At 35.9% G+C, this 17,809-nt stretch overlaps 3 protein-coding genes across 3 annotated transcripts; 2 read left to right on the forward strand and 1 right to left on the reverse strand.

Annotated features, from left to right (window-relative positions):
• Positions 1–362: 362 nt before the first annotated feature.
• Positions 363–3,046, reverse strand: LOC104700572 (tropinone reductase homolog At2g29330). The gene is made up of 5 exons (XM_019227520.2): positions 2,918–3,046; positions 2,611–2,818; positions 2,290–2,506; positions 847–953; positions 363–744 (listed from the first exon to the last, which is right to left on the reverse strand). Exons 1-5 carry the CDS (start codon positions 2,980–2,982, stop codon positions 550–552), a joined length of 792 nt encoding a protein of 263 aa, XP_019083065.2. The 5' UTR covers positions 2,983–3,046; the 3' UTR covers positions 363–549.
• Positions 3,047–4,345: 1,299 nt separating this feature from the next.
• LOC109125404 (uncharacterized) lies at positions 4,346–6,621 on the forward strand. Its single transcript, XM_019227019.2, has 3 exons — positions 4,346–4,467; positions 4,973–5,832; positions 5,923–6,621. The coding sequence occupies exons 2-3, from the start codon at positions 4,975–4,977 to the stop codon at positions 6,343–6,345; spliced, it is 1,281 nt and encodes a 426-aa protein (XP_019082564.2). The 5' UTR covers positions 4,346–4,467; positions 4,973–4,974; the 3' UTR covers positions 6,346–6,621.
• Positions 6,622–11,958: 5,337 nt separating this feature from the next.
• Positions 11,959–13,923, forward strand: LOC109125405 (uncharacterized). The gene is made up of 4 exons (XM_019227020.1): positions 11,959–12,255; positions 12,420–12,744; positions 13,061–13,176; positions 13,228–13,923. Exons 1-4 carry the CDS (start codon positions 11,959–11,961, stop codon positions 13,921–13,923), a joined length of 1,434 nt encoding a protein of 477 aa, XP_019082565.1.
• Positions 13,924–17,809: the final 3,886 nt, after the last annotated feature.

Here is a 17,809-nt window from a genome sequence, read left to right on the forward strand (position 1 = left end):
AAGAATTTAAGCTCATATATATATATCATCATCCTTATGGGGCAGGGCTGGTGGTCACTACGGCGATCTACATGATAACTCGGTGCCATACTATGAAATGTAATTAAGATTCCCCTCCATTTTTGTCATAATTAGTGAAATTTAAGGACAATAAATTAATAACAGGTTAAGGGTAACTATTTCCAGATAAGATGAATAGAAAGAGTTTTACTTTTATCTTTGAGTTCATATTTTGTCACTCATGTAATTCTATGCCGTCTTACGTGATTTAAGTTGTAATAGGATTTTATGGAAATTCTTTGAAATCAAATCTTCAAAATGTTTTCATCAATGGATCTTAGAGTAGATTTTCAAATCACTAATTAATTATAACATTAGATTTCATTAAGTTTTTTAAATCCATTGGTGAATAACATTGTTTTACTTGGATAAAATATGATACATGAGAATATATATATCGTTGGACGTTCTTCACGGGACCAACCCAAAAGACAAGACTTGGACGTTCTTCACGAGACCAACCCAAAAAACAAGACTCGGCTCAATTGCTCAAGCCAGTACTGGCTGATAGGAGAAGCCACTAACTGTAAGACCTCCATCAACACAAATGGTCTGACCAGTAATATATGAAGCAGTAGGAAGACACAGAAAAGCTACAAGTGATGCAACTTCGCTTGGTTCTCCAGCACGACCAAGTGGAGTTCTACTGGACAAACTCTTGTTAAAACCGGCGTCTTCGAGAAACTGATTGTTCAAAAGATTGTAAGAAACAAGCATAGGATGTGGATGATGTTATTTGTAAAAGACCAAAAAATGAAGAAAAAAAAGTAAGAGGGAGTATTTTACGGATTTAATCAGTGCAGTGTTGATAAAATTAGGAGCAACAGCGTTAGCTCTTATGCCGTCTTTTGCCCATTCACAAGCCAAATTTCTTGCTAGCTGATTCAAAGCTCCTGTACATATACACGCATGAAAAAGATAAACTACTACGACGAGACATCTTTTAGGAATCCCAAAGAAAATTAGAAGTAGAACTAATGTTGAAATACAAAGCTTTTCTAGACAATTAGAACTAATGGTCAACCAACTAGTCTTGTTTGTGTCAATATTCTCCTTATATATGTTATTGAATATGAATGAAAACCCTATATTTTGATAGTCTGATCATCTGACACAAAAAGTGTTTTCGTTTACTATGTTAAAAACTTCATATCTAAACTACAACGAAATCTATATATATAATTTTACTGTATTAAATGGGAAGTACAAATATGAAACTAACGGATAAAATTTACATTTAATTGCAATTAGAAAAATTTAATTAAGATTAATTACTTAATTAAAATATAATTAATTAAAAAGCGAAAATTGGGGACACATATAATAAAATAAATTGTAGAAAATTAGAAAAAAATCTATTAGAATCAAAACTAATTTGTACTTAAAAAAATAACAGTTAAGATTTTAAAAATCTAATCGAATAAAATCTATATACCTACAAATTTATCAAAAAAAATTTGGGTTAAATTTTTTATCAAAAATTAAATATATTAATAAATAAAAAAATAAAAGATAGAGATATTGTAACTTATCTATTAAAAAAGTTATATTTTTCTTTTAGCCACCGTTCTATAGGAAAATAAAACTAAGTTGAAATTTGAATATATTTAATGCTTGAAGGTGCTTATTACAGACAAGTAAGAGAAGCCACCGAAAAAAACAATGAATGTTGTTTTTAAGAGGTTTTTTAGAACTTCACTAGCTATATTTAGTAGCTCTTTTTACATGTTAATTATATATTTTTACTTACTTCACAACTATAGCATGGATTGCGTTTAATTGACAAAAGTTTAAACAATTTTATTCATTACATGTAAATATTTTATTGACAGGTTTTCAAAAAACATTTTTAAAATATAAAAAATTTAATATAAACAAACTGAATTTTTAATCACAAACCTTTATAAATAATATAATAACAAAGTAAATTATGAAAAAAAATTATCAAAAAAAAGTTCAACCCGCGGAAAAACCACGGGTTAGTACCTAATAAACTATTATGAGTTGGAATATATAAAATATACATCCCAACTATTATGAGTTGTAAGATCATAAATTTTGCATACCATACTAAAACATTAGCTTCTTTTGTTTTTGTCAAATACTAAACGTAATTAAAAGTTCTCTATTTAGATTTAGAAATTTCATATATACATACGATGTTATTTCGTCTAGTAAAATGGACAATCTCTCTATTGATTAGTCAGTTTAGCAAAGAACCCTGGTTACCTTTAGTTAGACCATAAATGGATGCAGCATCAAATGATACAATCCCTGCTATAGAGGAAATAAAGATGATGCTTCCATAGCCTGAAGCCTTTAGCATTGGATGTGAAAGCTGGCTAAGATGATAAGCAGATTCCAAGTTTGTAGAAATATGGAATGAGAAATCGTCTGCCTCATATTCTATTGTTGGCTTTGTGCGAATTGTACCAACGTTGTTCACCTATATATTAAACAGATAAAAGTAAGAAAAAACACTTACGATATATGTCATTTCTTACTGGCCTAAAAGAATATGCATAGTTTCATAAATTAATATTAACTTACAAGAATGTTCAACTTGCCATCGAATATCGTCGTGACAGTTTGCATAAGTGTTTCTCTCTCGCCACGAATGGAAGCATCACAGACCGAACCACTCACGTGAAACCCTTTCTTCTCCCATTCACATAAACTTTCATTGAGAAGAGTTTTGGATATGTCACATACATGGATTTTGGCCCCAAAACCGGCTAGTTCCTCTACTATTGCATGACTAAAACAATCCACACCAAAACAAAATTTAGCGACAACATCTTACATAAATCTAAAAGAATGGGCAAAATTATGATATAGAGAGAGAAGAAAGACGAACCCGATTCCACTGGCTCCACCAGTTACAAGGGCAGTCATACCTTGAAGACTCCATCTTTTATCCATTCTATGTTTGCATGTGACTAGCAAAGACCAGAGATGCTACATAGCATATATAGAGTCATAATATATAAAATATTAACGAAAACCCGTGGTATTTCTGGTAACATCTTAAAAGATATTTAAATAAATTTAATATATATATATATATATTTTATAACTCCGTTCAACACTTTTTGTAATGTTTGTATTTTTATAAATCACTACATATCTTTTTTTGTTGTGGTACGGTTCTAGATCACTTTCTGAAAAATTTATTCTGATATTGTTCCAGCTCAAACACGTTTAAACTGTAAAGTTTTCTTACAGCATTTAACCGCAAATATAAATGTATACATTTTTGGAGAAATTTAGCAAACAAATCCTGAGGTTGTAACTTATTTACAAACATACCATTGGTATTAATTATTAATTTGTTTTTCATTTATGATTAATTAATATTAAGTTTTGATTTTGAAAAATAAGATTTCTCATCCTAATAAAATTTCCAAAACAATAGGAACCACTCCCTTTAACATTAAATATTAAGTTTATAATTAATTTTATTATATTATTTCCAGTTTTACAAAACAATAGAAATTAATTCTATAAACACACAAAGTATTTTTTTCTATAAATCACTACTTATTTAATTGTATGTTCTAGTTCCTATAATTTAAAACAATAAACCTCAAACAAAATACTTTCTACACTAAATAATATATATCTATGTAAGATTGTACATTTTAAAAAATAAAAATTAAATATCAATTATTAATATAGTTAATATACAAAACAGATAACATTTTATTTTTATTTAAAAATTGCCCCACGGTGTACCGCGGGTGAATATCTAGTTTTGATAGTATAAGTGATCAAATCAATTTTTAAACTTGTGCGCATGCACTACCATATTTTCTAAAATTGGAATATTACATATATTATATGATTTATGTAATAAAACATAGACATTTTTATTTATAATATTCATTTTATTTTATTTTCAAAAGTATGATTTACAAATTAAATTTATAATTAAATTTAGATTTGTAGTACTTTATTTATTTTTGTTTTTACCCTATCGGTAGATAAGACTATGTTTAGACGGATATCCAAAAATAAGACATCAGTTCCGGAATGTTGTAGCATGAATCACTTCCTTTCCAAAATATAACAATCTATTCAAAATAGGGAAATTTGATTTAAAAGGACATTTTTTCTTCAATTTGTCCCATTATGCTCTTTTTTTTTTGGTTTGTCCCAATATGCTGATACTCTACAGAAAAACTCAATTGTACCCTTAATTGCAGAAAAAAACAAATTTCCCTAAATCTTAACTTTTATTTTGTATACTTCCTAAATTTAATCAAAAAATACTTCCTTTTTAATTAAGTTTTTCATTTTTTTACTCTCTCTCGACATAACTCTCTGTCTCTCTCTCTCGATATCGACAAAGTTTTTCACTTGGCGACTCCGGTACCTTCTCCCACCGGCGAGAATCAAAGTTCTTCGGTACCTTCTTCTTCTCCCTTTCCCTCTCTCTCTCTCTCTCGGAATCTCTCTCTCTCTCTCGGAATCTATTTCCAATCGAAGTTCTCTCTCTCTCAATCGATGCATGCAATTGTTTTATTGGATTGTTGTGGTTCTGTTTTTTTGGATTGTTGTGGTTCTGTTTTTTATATATTGGATTGGAGTGTTGTGATTCTGTTTTTTTTTATTGTTGTTGTTCTGTTTTTTTGGATTGGATTGTTGTAGTTCTGTTTTCTTGCAGATTGAACATAGTAAAGGAATCATTTTCTGTTTACTCTCTTGCAACCCTTCCAGTTTTGTGATAGGAACACTAGCTGAAGCAAGCCGTGATCTACAAAAATTAAAAAATTGGCAGTAAATTTGATAATGTATCGTTTAAACTAAGTTTTGCTTTTGGGTGATGTCAATATAGTTTGTATATGTGATTGAATCATTGTGAGATTGAGCTAATTGGGTTCATACTAATGAATTTCATTTTTTTTTGTAGGCATGGAAACAGAATTTCCTAAACGCCTATTTAGAGATGGATTTGAGCCACAAGTGAAGAAGATTAACAATTCCTGTCGAATTTCTATCTTGGGCAAAGTCAATCAAGCATTACCTAAAGAGTATGAGAAAGTGAAGAATGATCCAGTCTTTTCACATGTGTTTGCAATCTACGAGAATGGTTTAGGGTATTCAGGGCGTTTGATACACAGCATGATGTCTAGGCAATTGGTTACAAAGAAAAAAAGAGAGATATGGTTTGTGTTTGGAGGGAAGCCACTCAGATTTTCAATGCAAGAGTTTCATGCTATGACTGGGCTCAAATGCACTGCCGATTCTAGTTGTGATTTAGAGAATTGGAAAGATGATGGTGGGTTTTGGAGCAAATTGATGAAGAGAAAAGGTCTGACTATTAGCATTAAGAGCTTGGTTGATGTGCACTTACCTGTAATTCACGAATGGAGTGAGATAGATAAGATCCGATTGGTGTATCTTCTTGTGATAGCTGGGTTGATTATGGCTAAGGATGAGAAAAAGTATATTCCACTCAAATACATCCAGATGGTAATGGATCTTGATAAGGTGAGGACTTATCCTTGGGGTCTTAAAGCTTTTAAAAGTCTTGCTAAGTCTATCATAGAAAAAAGAGAAGATTTGAAGAAGATCAATAGCTATGTATTAGATGGTTTCTCATATGCATTTCAAATATGGGTGATGGAGGCAATTCCAGACATTGGAAATTTGTTGGGAGAAAAGATTATCAAAGAATTTACAGTAGCTCCTCGATGTTCTAATTGGAAAGGCGCAGCCAAAGTATCATATGATGAAATCATCCAACTAGAAAGTACATTTGGACCAAAGGTACTTTCTTTGCCAATCCAACTCTTATCACATGTTTTTTGTTAATAGTTGATGTCATTGTTTAATCGTAACTTCTAACTGTTTTTTTAGGATATTGTTTATCCATACATATCTATTACTGGCGATTTCGACGTTGTTGACTCCATTAAGTTTTTATGGCCTGACGAAACTAGCGATGGTGAAGTCGATAATTTGAAAGCTAAGATCAGTTCTGGAAATGATTTTGGAGACCATATTTGGGGAACTGTACAAATTGATGATGTGGAGGGTGAACATATTCAAGTAAAAGATGATGTTGGCAGTGAGGTGTGCGAAGAAAATCAAGGGTCTAGTGCAACAAAGAGTGGTGAGAGTATGCAAGCTGCTAATGATGAAGAGTCAGGTTGCAAGAGGAAGAGACAACCTGATCATGGTGCAGAGAAGAGGAAAAAAAAACTGCTCTATGAGCGAGCAGCATCAACACATCGAGCTGCTACATATGAACAAATGAAGTCTTTTATTAGTGTGTTTTAGACTTGTTTCAAGAGTTTTGAGAAGAAGGTTGACAGTCGATTGGAAAAAATAGAAAAGGATGTCTCACTGTTGAAGGATACTATAACTTTAGCTGGAATTACAATAAGCACTCAAGTCACGGTTGAACAACCATCCATTCCAGCAGAAAAGAAGAGTAAATTTGTGGTACGTAAGACTTAAATCTCAATGTTATGTTTTTTTTTTTTTTTTTTAAGACTTCAGAAGAATATGTAATTGGATATGTATGTTTGTGGGGGTAATAATAAGTGTTAATATTTTTGTTAAACTTTTTGTATGGACAGGATGAAACCTTTTTAGTTGATGATCTTTTCACTCATCATAGTGAAATAGATCTTAATTTGGATTCACAAGATTTTTTTACAGAAATTAGTAGGACACCTATCTCAAAAAGCAGATGTATTTGGGTTTGATCCTACACAAAATGTATTGTGCAAAGATGACGTACGAAGATTGAATACTACAAACGCGGGTGAATTTGACATGGATTCTGTTTTGGTGTTCGTTTCTGATGATCGATTTGATGCTTTTGCAGAGTGGCATAAAACAAGGGGGTAAGTTGTTCAATTATATTTTACTATAATTGTTACAGATTTATGCTCTTTCGATGCTTATGCATAGTGTTTTCTTTTTGTGTATTTGCAGAATGATTAAGTTGGGTCCAAGTGTAATTAACGATGAATTACTAAATCGAGTCATGACAAGCAACACTTGGCTTCGGAATCCGGTACGTTTCAATATTTTTTGTTTGTAATGCTATGTAATACTTTAATATATATATTTTTAATTGCAATTAAATATTTTTCAGGAAATGGATGCTATGATGTATATATTTCGGGAGAATACATCTTTAGGCCCATTGAAGTCAAATCGTGTTGGCTTCATGAATTGTATGTTTAGCATGCAAATGAAAATCGAATATTTGAAGTTTAGAGAAGGTAAAAAAAGCCACAAGTGGGATTCTATGATCTTGGGTTATGCAAACGGTGACTTGCCTTCTCATGGAAAGACGGGGAAGAAATGGGCATTAGACTTCGACAGAGTTAACGCTCATGTGAACGTCAATAATAATCACTGGATATCTGTGTGCATTAATTTTGGCCTAAGAACTGTTGAAGTATTTGATTGTTCTGGTCTAACCCACAGAAGTCATGTGATCCATTTGCAATCCTTATCCCTCGACTTGTGAAGGAAGTTCAGACCAAAACCTATGGTAAATATCTTCATGTGTCTCCATATTCTATCATTTTTGCTTCAGTGCCACCAAATCTTAATAAGTCATGTTGTGATTGTGGAGTGTATGCACTTAAATACATAGAGTGTCATATGTTTAACCTAGATATGAGTTTGATAAACGATGACAACATTAAAGAAGCTCGTACGAAGATTGCAGTTGATTTGTGGGAAGCAGCATATGATACTGTGTTCATTGAGCGAATGGAGAAGTATGAGCCTCCATCTATGTCGCCTCATATTGTAGACCTTAGTTAAATTTTTAATTGTGCTACGATTAAGATTGTTTCATCTTGTGCTTATTGACATTATCATTTCTTTATTTATTTAGATTATCTTATTTAGCTTTTCAACACCATCGAGGACACACAAATATTTCAAACACAAATATTTAGCAATTCAAAATTAAAAAACATAAGAGATCCAATAACATGTATTTGAAACATAAGCAATTCAAAATTAAAAAAACATAAGAAATCCAATAACATGTATTTGAAACATAAGCAATACAAAATTAAAAAACATAAGAAATCCAATAACGTGAACTCCAAATAGTGATGTGTAAAAGTTGCTGAACAAACCTATTATTAGATCGTGTTTTCACATGTCGGTATATTGTGGCCTTCTTTACCACAACGGCCACACTTACGCCTCTTCGCTCCTTGTGACGATCTTATCTTGTCTTCCACTGATTCATATCTTCTTTTTCTTCTTCTACCAGCTCCTTTTCTTGTCTCAGGTGGTACAATTTTTACATCACCAACAGTTTCGGGAACACACCATTCATCTTCAACCTATAGGATTAATGGTTTCCTCGTACAATGATTATGCAGCAGTATTGAACACATCATCAGCGTATGGGTACAGACTTTTCCCAATACTAAAACATCCTTTTATGGCATGTTTACAAGGAAGTTTTCCTATGTCAAACTTTCCACATGAACAAGTCCTCTTCTCCAAATCAACAATAAAATCTACTCATTTACCTTTAATCTGTAATATGAATTGAGAAATAGGATAAGCTTTAAACTTTTCACCCTTCTCTATTCTTCTACAAATCTTCTTCTCCACCTCAATGGTTAAAGGGTCGTTCTGCTGCTCACTTAATGCCCTACGCTCATAAAACCAGCGGGTTAACATTTATCTAATGCTATCTAACAAAGGAATTACCGGATACTCTCTCGGTGATCTCAAAGCTGAATTTATCGATTCAGCAGGGTTGTTGGTGTTTATGTCATATCTATATCCAGGAAAATGACATCTAGCCCATTTTTCACATCAGCCTCCTGTAGATAACCTCCAATCGCCGGACTGATATTGCAAATTTCTGCAAAATGTTTATCAAACTCAGCGACTCTATACGCTTTTGACGCTTTTGCAAGACGACCAGCCACACCTCTTCCTTTATAATTTTTTACACAAAAGCTAAATCTTTGTCATCCGCAATAACAACCTTAAGCTGCATTAAAAACCACTCCCATGAAGCATCATTCTCAGAATCAGCAATCCCAAATGCAATTGGATATAAATTAGAGTTACCATCTACGGCTGTAGCAACTAGTAGAACTCCTTTGTACTTGCTCTTTAAAAACGTTCCGTCAACTACAATGACCTTCCAAATTTTCTTGTAGAACCCTCTTATTGATTGACCAAATGAAATGAATAGATACTTGAATCTACCATGACAATCAATATCATAATTTGTATGCGTACCATGATTCGCCTCTTCTAGCATGTGCAAGTATTTAGGTATCTTAGCAAAACTTTTATCTGGGATTCCTCTTACTTCGTTAACTGCATACTCACGAGATTCCCAAGCTTGGGAATAAGTTAGCTCACATCCATTCTCCGTACGCATAATATTAATGATGTCATTGGGTTTAAGTCCCTCCTTGACACCTTCATAATTATGTTTGATGAGATTCCCGATTGTTCTTGCTGAAGGTGTTCTACCAAATTTCGTTTTCCTTGAAGAAGTACAAGTATGGCTACCCACATACATGTTGATTTTCCAACACGTAGACCCTTCTAAGCACTCAACACGAACACGCCATTTGCAAACATTATCAATACAGCGTATACACCAAAATCTTGTACCAGTTTTAGTAACTCTATAATCGAAGTTATACTTCATCGCAAAAATTTCTAAACTTGCCTGTAAAGCTTCCTTGCTTTTGAAATATTGCCCCTTCTTTACCATAGAATCAACCATCATAGATCTAGCACCAACTTCAGCGTCCTTAGAAGTTATGAAGTTAGAATCATTCAGTTTTGTTTTGCTCACATATTTTGGCAGCTTTTCACGCAGAAGAACGTCAACGCCTCCCTCACTTGAGTCGCTTGGTTCCTTATTCAGATCAATATTGCTTCTATCATTCACTGTGGCTTTAAACGTCACACACAACCATATGTTATTCTTCATTTTCCAATAAGCAACAAAATTCTTCACTTGGCGATCATTCATCATAACAACCGGAGGAGAATCAACACTGAGATCAAAGGGTAAATAACTGAATTCCACATTAACCATATTTTGTTGTATTTCATAGTCTTCCAAAACCATCGTCTTTAGCTCTTCAAGAGTTGAATTGGCATGAAAAGTAAGAAGTCTCCCACGTTTTCCTTCATCAACAATAAATCGCCATTCATTTTGGCCGATACATCTCCATACACCACATGTTACATAGATTTGCATCATACTGCAAAATAAACTCTTAAATGAAAGAACAGCCGAATTTAGAATGACAAGCGTAGGAAAATGATGAAAAACCTTTAACCAAATCGATTTTGTATGTTTTCAGAACACGTTTTCTAAACATATTAGAACGTAATCTTAAGAATATATATGATTTGCATAATTCAGGGATTACGTAAATATTTTGTTTTCTTAAATTTCGGATTCAGTTTCCTTGTTTAACATAATTGTAGAATATACTTTCTAAATTATGAAGAACATAGAGTAAAGTGTAGAATTAGTGTTCTAATTTCCGTAGGACACATGATAAAATGTAGATTTTATATTCTGACTTCAGTAGAATATGTATAAAGTGAAGAAAACAAATTCTAAAATTTGTAAAATATAGAGTTATGTGTAGAATATATATTCTAATTTCTGTAGAACACATACAAAATCCGACTTCTAAAAGTTTTAGAAAATATATTTATTCTAAAGTTTTCAGAACAAGTAGAGTGCAAAGAATTTGTAATCTACATTATTTAGAACATGTATATATGTAGAATTTATAATCTAATATCTTCAGAATATATACAATTAGTAGAAGATGTATACTAAATGTTGCAAAACAATTTTTTTTCAATGTTAAAACACCAAATTTTCATCAAAAACATTTTATGGCAACATCTTTCTTATTTCTAGAATTTGTTTTTAGGGAATTAAAATTTTAAAATTGTTTAAAAGTTAGTTTGATTTTTTGAAAGGGTAATTTAGGCATAGTGGCAAATTTAGTGTAGAAGGCATAATGGGACAAATTAAAAAAAAATGTCCTTTTAAATCAAATTTCCTTGAAAATATATGTAAAAATTCTGTAATTTTTTTTTAATTCGTATATTTTTCCAAAATAACCTAAAAATACCATAAGAAAACTTGCTAGTGAGTTCAAATATTCCGTTAAATAAACGTTACAAAATGGGGTGTTCCTGGATAATATTTTCTTTGGTCAAATGCATTTCTATTATTACTAATTTATTTGGTAGGACCCAAAACCGATAGAGAGGTGCGCATACATGGGAAAATAAATGAGCATGTAATCTGTAATCGTGCCTTGATCTTAAATTATTTGTTGCTGGGAAAGAATCAAGAAATCACGAGATAAAACATGACAAAGCCGTTCTCGTCGTGAGAGTTTAAGACAAATAAAAAAACGCGACAAAGACGGAACAACAACAACAAAAAATAAGTATGTATAATCATGTTGTATTACAATATAATTAACATGTAAAATCAGAGACATAGACGTAACAACAACAGAATAGAATAAGCATAATCTTGTTTATGTTACAATCATTTAAATTCAGTGACAGAGACGGAACAACAACAATGAAAAAAGTGCGCTATAATCATGTTGTGTTGTGTTACAGTTAACATTCTTAAAATCAGTGACAGAGGCGGTAATATATACTCTCTCAAATCTTATTGGAGAGGATCTCGACAAGCTACTTTAGGAAAAGACAATATACTCATTTATGTTAATAGAGTTGTACATATCCTTGATTGATATGATCTGTAATTAGCTTCTTCTACAAGCTTGTATCTGTATATATCTATGCCTAAGAGGCTTATCAATATATAACACATTCAATCTCTTTCTGTTCATGGTATCAGAGCCGGCAAAAAAAAAAAAAATGAGTGAACAAGTTGAGAATAGTGAAATTGTGAGGAATGAGTATGATGTCGCTAAAACCAACTCGACATATCAACTCTCTGCAACTGAAAATCCCGGTGGAATCATTGCTCAAGTGCAGTTCACTGGCGATAACTTTGACGAATGGGCGCAAGCAATCAGATCTGCTCTGCACGTGAAGAAGAAGTACGTCGATGGGACAGTGGTGAAACCGAAAGAGGAGGCACCAGAGTATGAGGACTGGATGTCTGTCAACTCCATCGTAGCGCTGTGGATCCTCAATACCATTGAGCCGAAGGTGAGAAGAACTCTTGGCAACAAAGATGATCCAAAGGAGTTATGGCAAGAAATCAAAGACCGTTTTCTGAAGGAAACGGACCCATAATTCAAGAGATCAAGGCTGAATTAGCCAACTGTCGTCAACATGGCATGAGTCTTATTGAGTACTTTGGGAAACTGCAGATGCTTTGGGAAGATCTGTCCAATTACGATCAGTCACCAACGTGTCAATGCAGCGGGTGTTTGTGTGATCTGCGTGGTCAATTGGAGAAGAAAAGGGAAGATGATAAGGTGCACCAGTTTCTTCTTGGACTCGACGATGCAGTTTTTGGTGGACTCCGCACAACAATAATCAGCAGTGAGCCATTGCCAAACTTGAATCAGGTGTATTCCAAAGTGAAATCCATGGAACGTGTTCGTACGGTGCTACGAAACCGTGAGGAGCAAGCAGGACAAGCAGATTTTGCAGTCCAAACCTCTCGAACCCCTGAAGCAATAGAAGACAAAAGTAAGCTTCTTTGCTCGCATTGCAAGCGTCGTGGGCATACCAAGGAGGCATGCTTCCAACTCGTTGGATACCCTCAGTGGTGGGGAGAGAGGAGGGAAATCTGCTCGTGGTCGTGGCCAAGGTGGAGTGGCACAGGCTAACGCAACATGTGTTATTGGACCTGAAGATCAAAGCAGTGAATCTTCTCGGAGTGGGTTTACTGGTCTCAACAACGATCAGTAGAAAACCTTAATGCAACTACTCGAAAAACAGAACAAGGCACCATCAAATCGATTAAGAGGTAAGCCTGATTCTCTTGATTGGGTTCTTGATACAGGAGCCTCTAATCATATGACAAGCAGTTCTGCTTTTCTCAATGATATAACCACAATTTTATCCTGTAAAATTGGTCTTCCTGATGGACATGAGACTGCAACAGATAAGAAAGGGACGGTTTGTTTTGATGATGGTTTTTCATTGCAAAATGTGTTATTGGTTTCTCAGTTGCGGTGTAATCTCATTTCTGTGTCACAACTCGTAAAGGACTGCGATTGTGTGATGCAAGTTGCTAACATCGGGTGTGTGTTACATGACCGTACAACGAGGATGTTGATTGGCGCTGATGAATTACGGGAAGGTCTCTATTTCTTTCGACGGATAGGAGTTTTGAATGCCTTTCATATAAATAAAGACGAAGCTGAGCATACATGGCTTCAACGGCTAGACCATCCCTCTGATGGAGTCTTTGATTTGCTTCCTGTTGTTAGTAAACGTGTTTCTGATTTTTCATCTTGTGATGTATGTTTGCAAGCCAAACAAACCGGCGATTCGTTTCATTCCAGTAATAATAAAGCGTCGAAATTTTTTGAATTGCTTCACTTAGATGTCTGGGGACCATATCGCTCCTCCAGTACATGTAATTCTCATTACTTTTTCACCATCATTGATGACTTCTCAAGCTGTACTTGGGTGCATGTGATGCATGATAAAGCTCAAGTCAAGACCATTTTTCACAACTTTCTGAAAATGGTTTTACGGAAATTTGATCAGAAAGTTCAAACTGTTAGAAGTGACAATGGCACTGAGTTTCTTTTTGTATGCACGACATGTTTGCTGAACAAGGAATACTTCACTAAACGTCATGTGTTGCCACACCGCAGCAAAACGGTCGCGTTGAGCGGAAGCACCGTCATTTGCTAAATGTCGCGCGGGCATTGCTCTTTCAATCGAATTTACCGGTCAAATTCTAGGGAGAGAGTGTTCTCACAGCAGCTCATCTCATTAATCGAACACCATCTCCTTTGTTGCAAGGCAAAACACCTTATGAGCTTATGTATGGGACTCCTCCAGCGTACGAAAATCTCAAATTCTTTGGTTGTCTAGCGTATGGACACAATCAGCGACGTGGGGGTGACAAATTTTCTTCTCGAAGTAGGAAGTGTATCTTCGTTAGATACCCATTTGGTAAGAAAGGCTGGACCCTGTTCGACCTCCAAACCGAACAAATTTTCGTCTCTCGTGATGTTTTATTCATTGAAGATGTGTTACCTTCTTATTCCGACACACATGATGTGATAACGAAAACACTTTTTTTTTTATTAGAAATGGTAGAAGAACCAATGTTCGTAATAAACAAAGGAATCTGTTCCCAACTTACAAGAGTCTAGAGTAAGAAACAACTCCAATAAGAAGAGCAAACACCGTTTACAGATATCGGAAAAAGAGAGAGTGATTACAAAAGATCTTATTCATAGATTATTCGCAATGGAGAAGACGACTGCAACGGCTTCTCCTTATAAAGCAGACTTTGGACTCTAGTGCTCCAGCTCGTATGTGAAAACTCATGTGCGACAGCTCACCAACAACCACGTCGACGTTCCGTTAGCCACAAAACAGTCCTTCCACCAGCTTTAAACATGTGTCTTCCTTTATTCAAATGAAAAAACTCTGATAACGGAAACCCTGTAACAGAGCTCCCCTGTTTGGAGAACCTTGTCCTCAAGATTCAAAGGAAGGGAAGCGACGCTGCAGGTCGAATAAGTATTCCCAAGTTGCTTCTTCTTCACCCTCATTAGTCCACTTAACCAATACCATTGTAGCCGCGTGACCTTGACGTTTAACCATCTTCCTCTCCAAAATGATCTCAGGTTCCTTGAGTAAAACGTCATTAACCAACATTGGTAACTCCGTAGAAATGTAAGTCGAACCCACCAGAACTTTGAGCTGTGAAACATGGAACACCGGATGAATCTGCGAACTCTCAGGAAGAGCCAACCTATATGCCACTGGACCACAGCGATCCACCACCTTATACGGACCATAATACTTCGGAGCGAGCTTTTCATTGCTACGACCCACCACTGATTGCTGGCGATATGGTTGGAGCTTGACGAACACATAGTCTCCAATGTCAAAGCTTCTCTCAATGCGGTGCTGGTTTGCAAATGCCTGCATCTTGTGCTGAGCTCTTAACAGGTGGAACTTCAAGATCAGAATCATACTCTCACGTTCCTGTAAACTCTTAGCCACCACTGCAACCTTAGACTCTCCCGGAAGGTACGACAGATGAACAGGAGGGGCTTGACCGTAAACAGCTTCAAAAGGGGTCGACTGAGTCGTGGAGTGGAATGTGGTGTTATACCAATACTCAGCCAAAGGAAGCCACTTACTCCATTCAAAAGGTCGATCACTGCACATACACCGAAGATAAGTTTCCAGGCAACGATTCACCACTTCAGTCTGACCGTCACTCTGTGGATGATAGGCACATGAAAAATTCAACTCCACCCCCTGCATCGCAAACAACTCCTTCCAAAACGTACTCAGAAATATCTTGTCTCTGTCACTCACAATGGACTTGGGACAACTGTGGAGTTTGAAAATGTTGTCCATGAATGTTTGAGCCACTGTTATCGCCGTATAAGGGTGTGACAGAGCTATAAAATGTGCTGCCTTGCTCAGCCTGTCGACTATGACCAGAATCACATCCTTTCCTGCTGACTCTGGTAAGCCGTCTATGAAATCCATGGAGATGTCAGTCCATAATGTTTCAGGGATTGGTAATGGCTGCAATGGACCAGGACTCGCCACCGTTTCATACTTACAACGTTGACAGACATCACAAGCTCGAATGTATGCATGAATGTCTTTCAGCATTCCCTTCCAATAGAATAGCCCTTTGACTCGTTGGAGCGTTGCATCTCTACCCAAATGCCCACTGCTACCCGAACAATGTAGCCATTGAAGGATAGAAGACCGCAGTTCTTGTTTTGCTGGAACCACTATCTTACTCTTTCGACGCAAGACCCCCTGAACCAACGAGTAATCCTTCTTCGCAGCCGGATCTTTTTTAAGAGATTCAACGATGTCCTTAATCTCCATATCTTGCTCATATTGATCCTGAATCTCCTTCATTAAGTCACACTCTACCACTGTCATCGCCATGTGTAAAACCTCCGCTCCTTCAACCTTGGACAATGCATTTGCAACCAAATTGTCTTTCCCTGCTTTGTACTGTATCTCATAGTCAAACTCTAGAAGCTTAGGTAACCACTGCTGCTGAATAGGCGTGTTTAAACGTTGCTCCAACAGGTATTTAAGGCTTCTCTGGTCTGTTTTGATTATGAAATGATTAGGGAGGAGGTAATGGCGCCATTTTTGAACTGCAAATACCACCGCCAACAGTTCCTTCTCATAAATGGACAATAGCAGTTGTTTCCCCTTTAAATGGCGACTAATGTAGGCTATGGGATGCCCATCTTGCATTAGCACTGCACCTATTCCTTGAGAACTCACATGTGTTTCCACCACAAATGGTCTATCGAAACGTGGAAGAGCTAATACTGGAGCCTCACATAAAGCCTATTTCAGCTCTTCAAAAGCTTGTTGAGCCTCTCCTGACCATAAAAATGCATTTTTCTTAGTTAACGCTGTTAATGGTCGAGCTATAGTCCCAAAGTTACACACAAACCGGCGATAGTAGCCAGCTAATCCAAGAAATCCCCTCAACTGCTTCAAGGACACTGGTACCGGCCATTCTGCGACTGCCACAACCTTATTTGGATCAATAGAAACACCACGACCTTCGATATAATGCCCAAGGTACTCTACCTTATCCGTGGCAAAACTGCACTTACTCTGTTTGGCGTATAATTGATTCTCCTTCATCAGTTGGAAAACAGATCTCAAGTGCTCCGCATGTTCTTCTTTCGTGGCACTATATACCAATATGTCATCAAAGAATATGAGTACGAACCGCCGCAGAAACTTCCTGAATACCGTGTTCATCAAATTCTGGAAGGTTGCAGGGGCGTTGGTTAGGCCAAAAGGCATCACCAGGTATTCATAGTGCCCACTGTGGGTTTTAAACGCTGTTTTATGCACATCCATAGGATCCATCCTCACCTCATGATACCCTGCTCTTAGATCAATCTTTGAGAATACACTAGACCCTCCCAACTCATCCAATAAATCCTCAATAAGAGGAATAGGGAACCTGTCCTTTATTGTTAACTCGTTAAGTCCTCTGTAATCGACACAGAGTCTCCATGTCCCGTCCTTCTTCTTGACCAAGACTACAAGGGATGCATACGGACTGGAACTACCCTGAATGGTGCCCACTTCTAGTAGTTCTCCTACCATCTTATCAATCTCATTCTTTTGGTGGACTGCATAGCGATACGGACGGATATTGATTGGGTTTGCTCCCTCCTTTTGTGGTATCTTATGGTCATGGTTTTCTCTGGAAGGAGGTAGTGTAGTCGGTTCTTTGAAGATCTCCTCGAACTCCTGCACTACTTCTCCAATTCCTGAATCCTCTGCAAGAACCGAGTTTTCACCCTCTATATTGCATAACTGCATTTCCTCCATGTTTCCTCCTTCTGCTGCGTATATCATAGAGATTTGAGCCTCTTGGTCTCTTATCTTCTTCAATTTGTTTACTTTCACTCCTCGTACCGATCCTGGCTTAATACCATGCAACATCACCCTTTGGTTCCCATACTTAAAACTCATTTCCAGTTCCTTGAATTCCCACGAGATAACTCCTAAGGTTCGAAGCCACTGGATCCCCAAAACCATGTCACAA

This window comes from Camelina sativa, chromosome 7 (genome assembly GCF_030686135.1).
Source record: "Camelina sativa cultivar CO46 ecotype springtype chromosome 7, ASM3068613v1".
Classification (NCBI taxonomy): Eukaryota; Viridiplantae; Streptophyta; class Magnoliopsida; order Brassicales; family Brassicaceae; genus Camelina; species Camelina sativa.

Excerpts from the sequence above, each read along its gene's own strand:
- LOC109125404 (XM_019227019.2), top strand. The coding sequence starts at position 4,975 with ATGGAAACAGAATTTCCTAAACGCCTATTTAGAGATGGATTTGAGCCA. Across the intron at positions 5,833-5,922 it reads AAAGTACATTTGGACCAAAG|GATATTGTTTATCCATACAT; the intron begins GTACTTTCTTTG and ends CTGTTTTTTTAG.
- LOC104700572 (XM_019227520.2), bottom strand. The coding sequence starts at position 2,982 with ATGGATAAAAGATGGAGTCTTCAAGGTATGACTGCCCTTGTAACTGGT. Across the intron at positions 2,507-2,610 it reads ATGGCAAGTTGAACATTCTT|GTGAACAACGTTGGTACAAT; the intron begins GTAAGTTAATAT and ends TTTAATATATAG. Across the intron at positions 745-846 it reads ACACTGCACTGATTAAATCC|TTTCTCGAAGACGCCGGTTT; the intron begins GTAAAATACTCC and ends TTGAACAATCAG.
- LOC109125405 (XM_019227020.1), top strand. The coding sequence starts at position 11,959 with ATGAGTGAACAAGTTGAGAATAGTGAAATTGTGAGGAATGAGTATGAT. Across the intron at positions 12,745-13,060 it reads TGAAGCAATAGAAGACAAAA|GAGCCTCTAATCATATGACA; the intron begins GTAAGCTTCTTT and ends TTCTTGATACAG. Across the intron at positions 13,177-13,227 it reads CAACAGATAAGAAAGGGACG|TTGCGGTGTAATCTCATTTC; the intron begins GTTTGTTTTGAT and ends TTGGTTTCTCAG.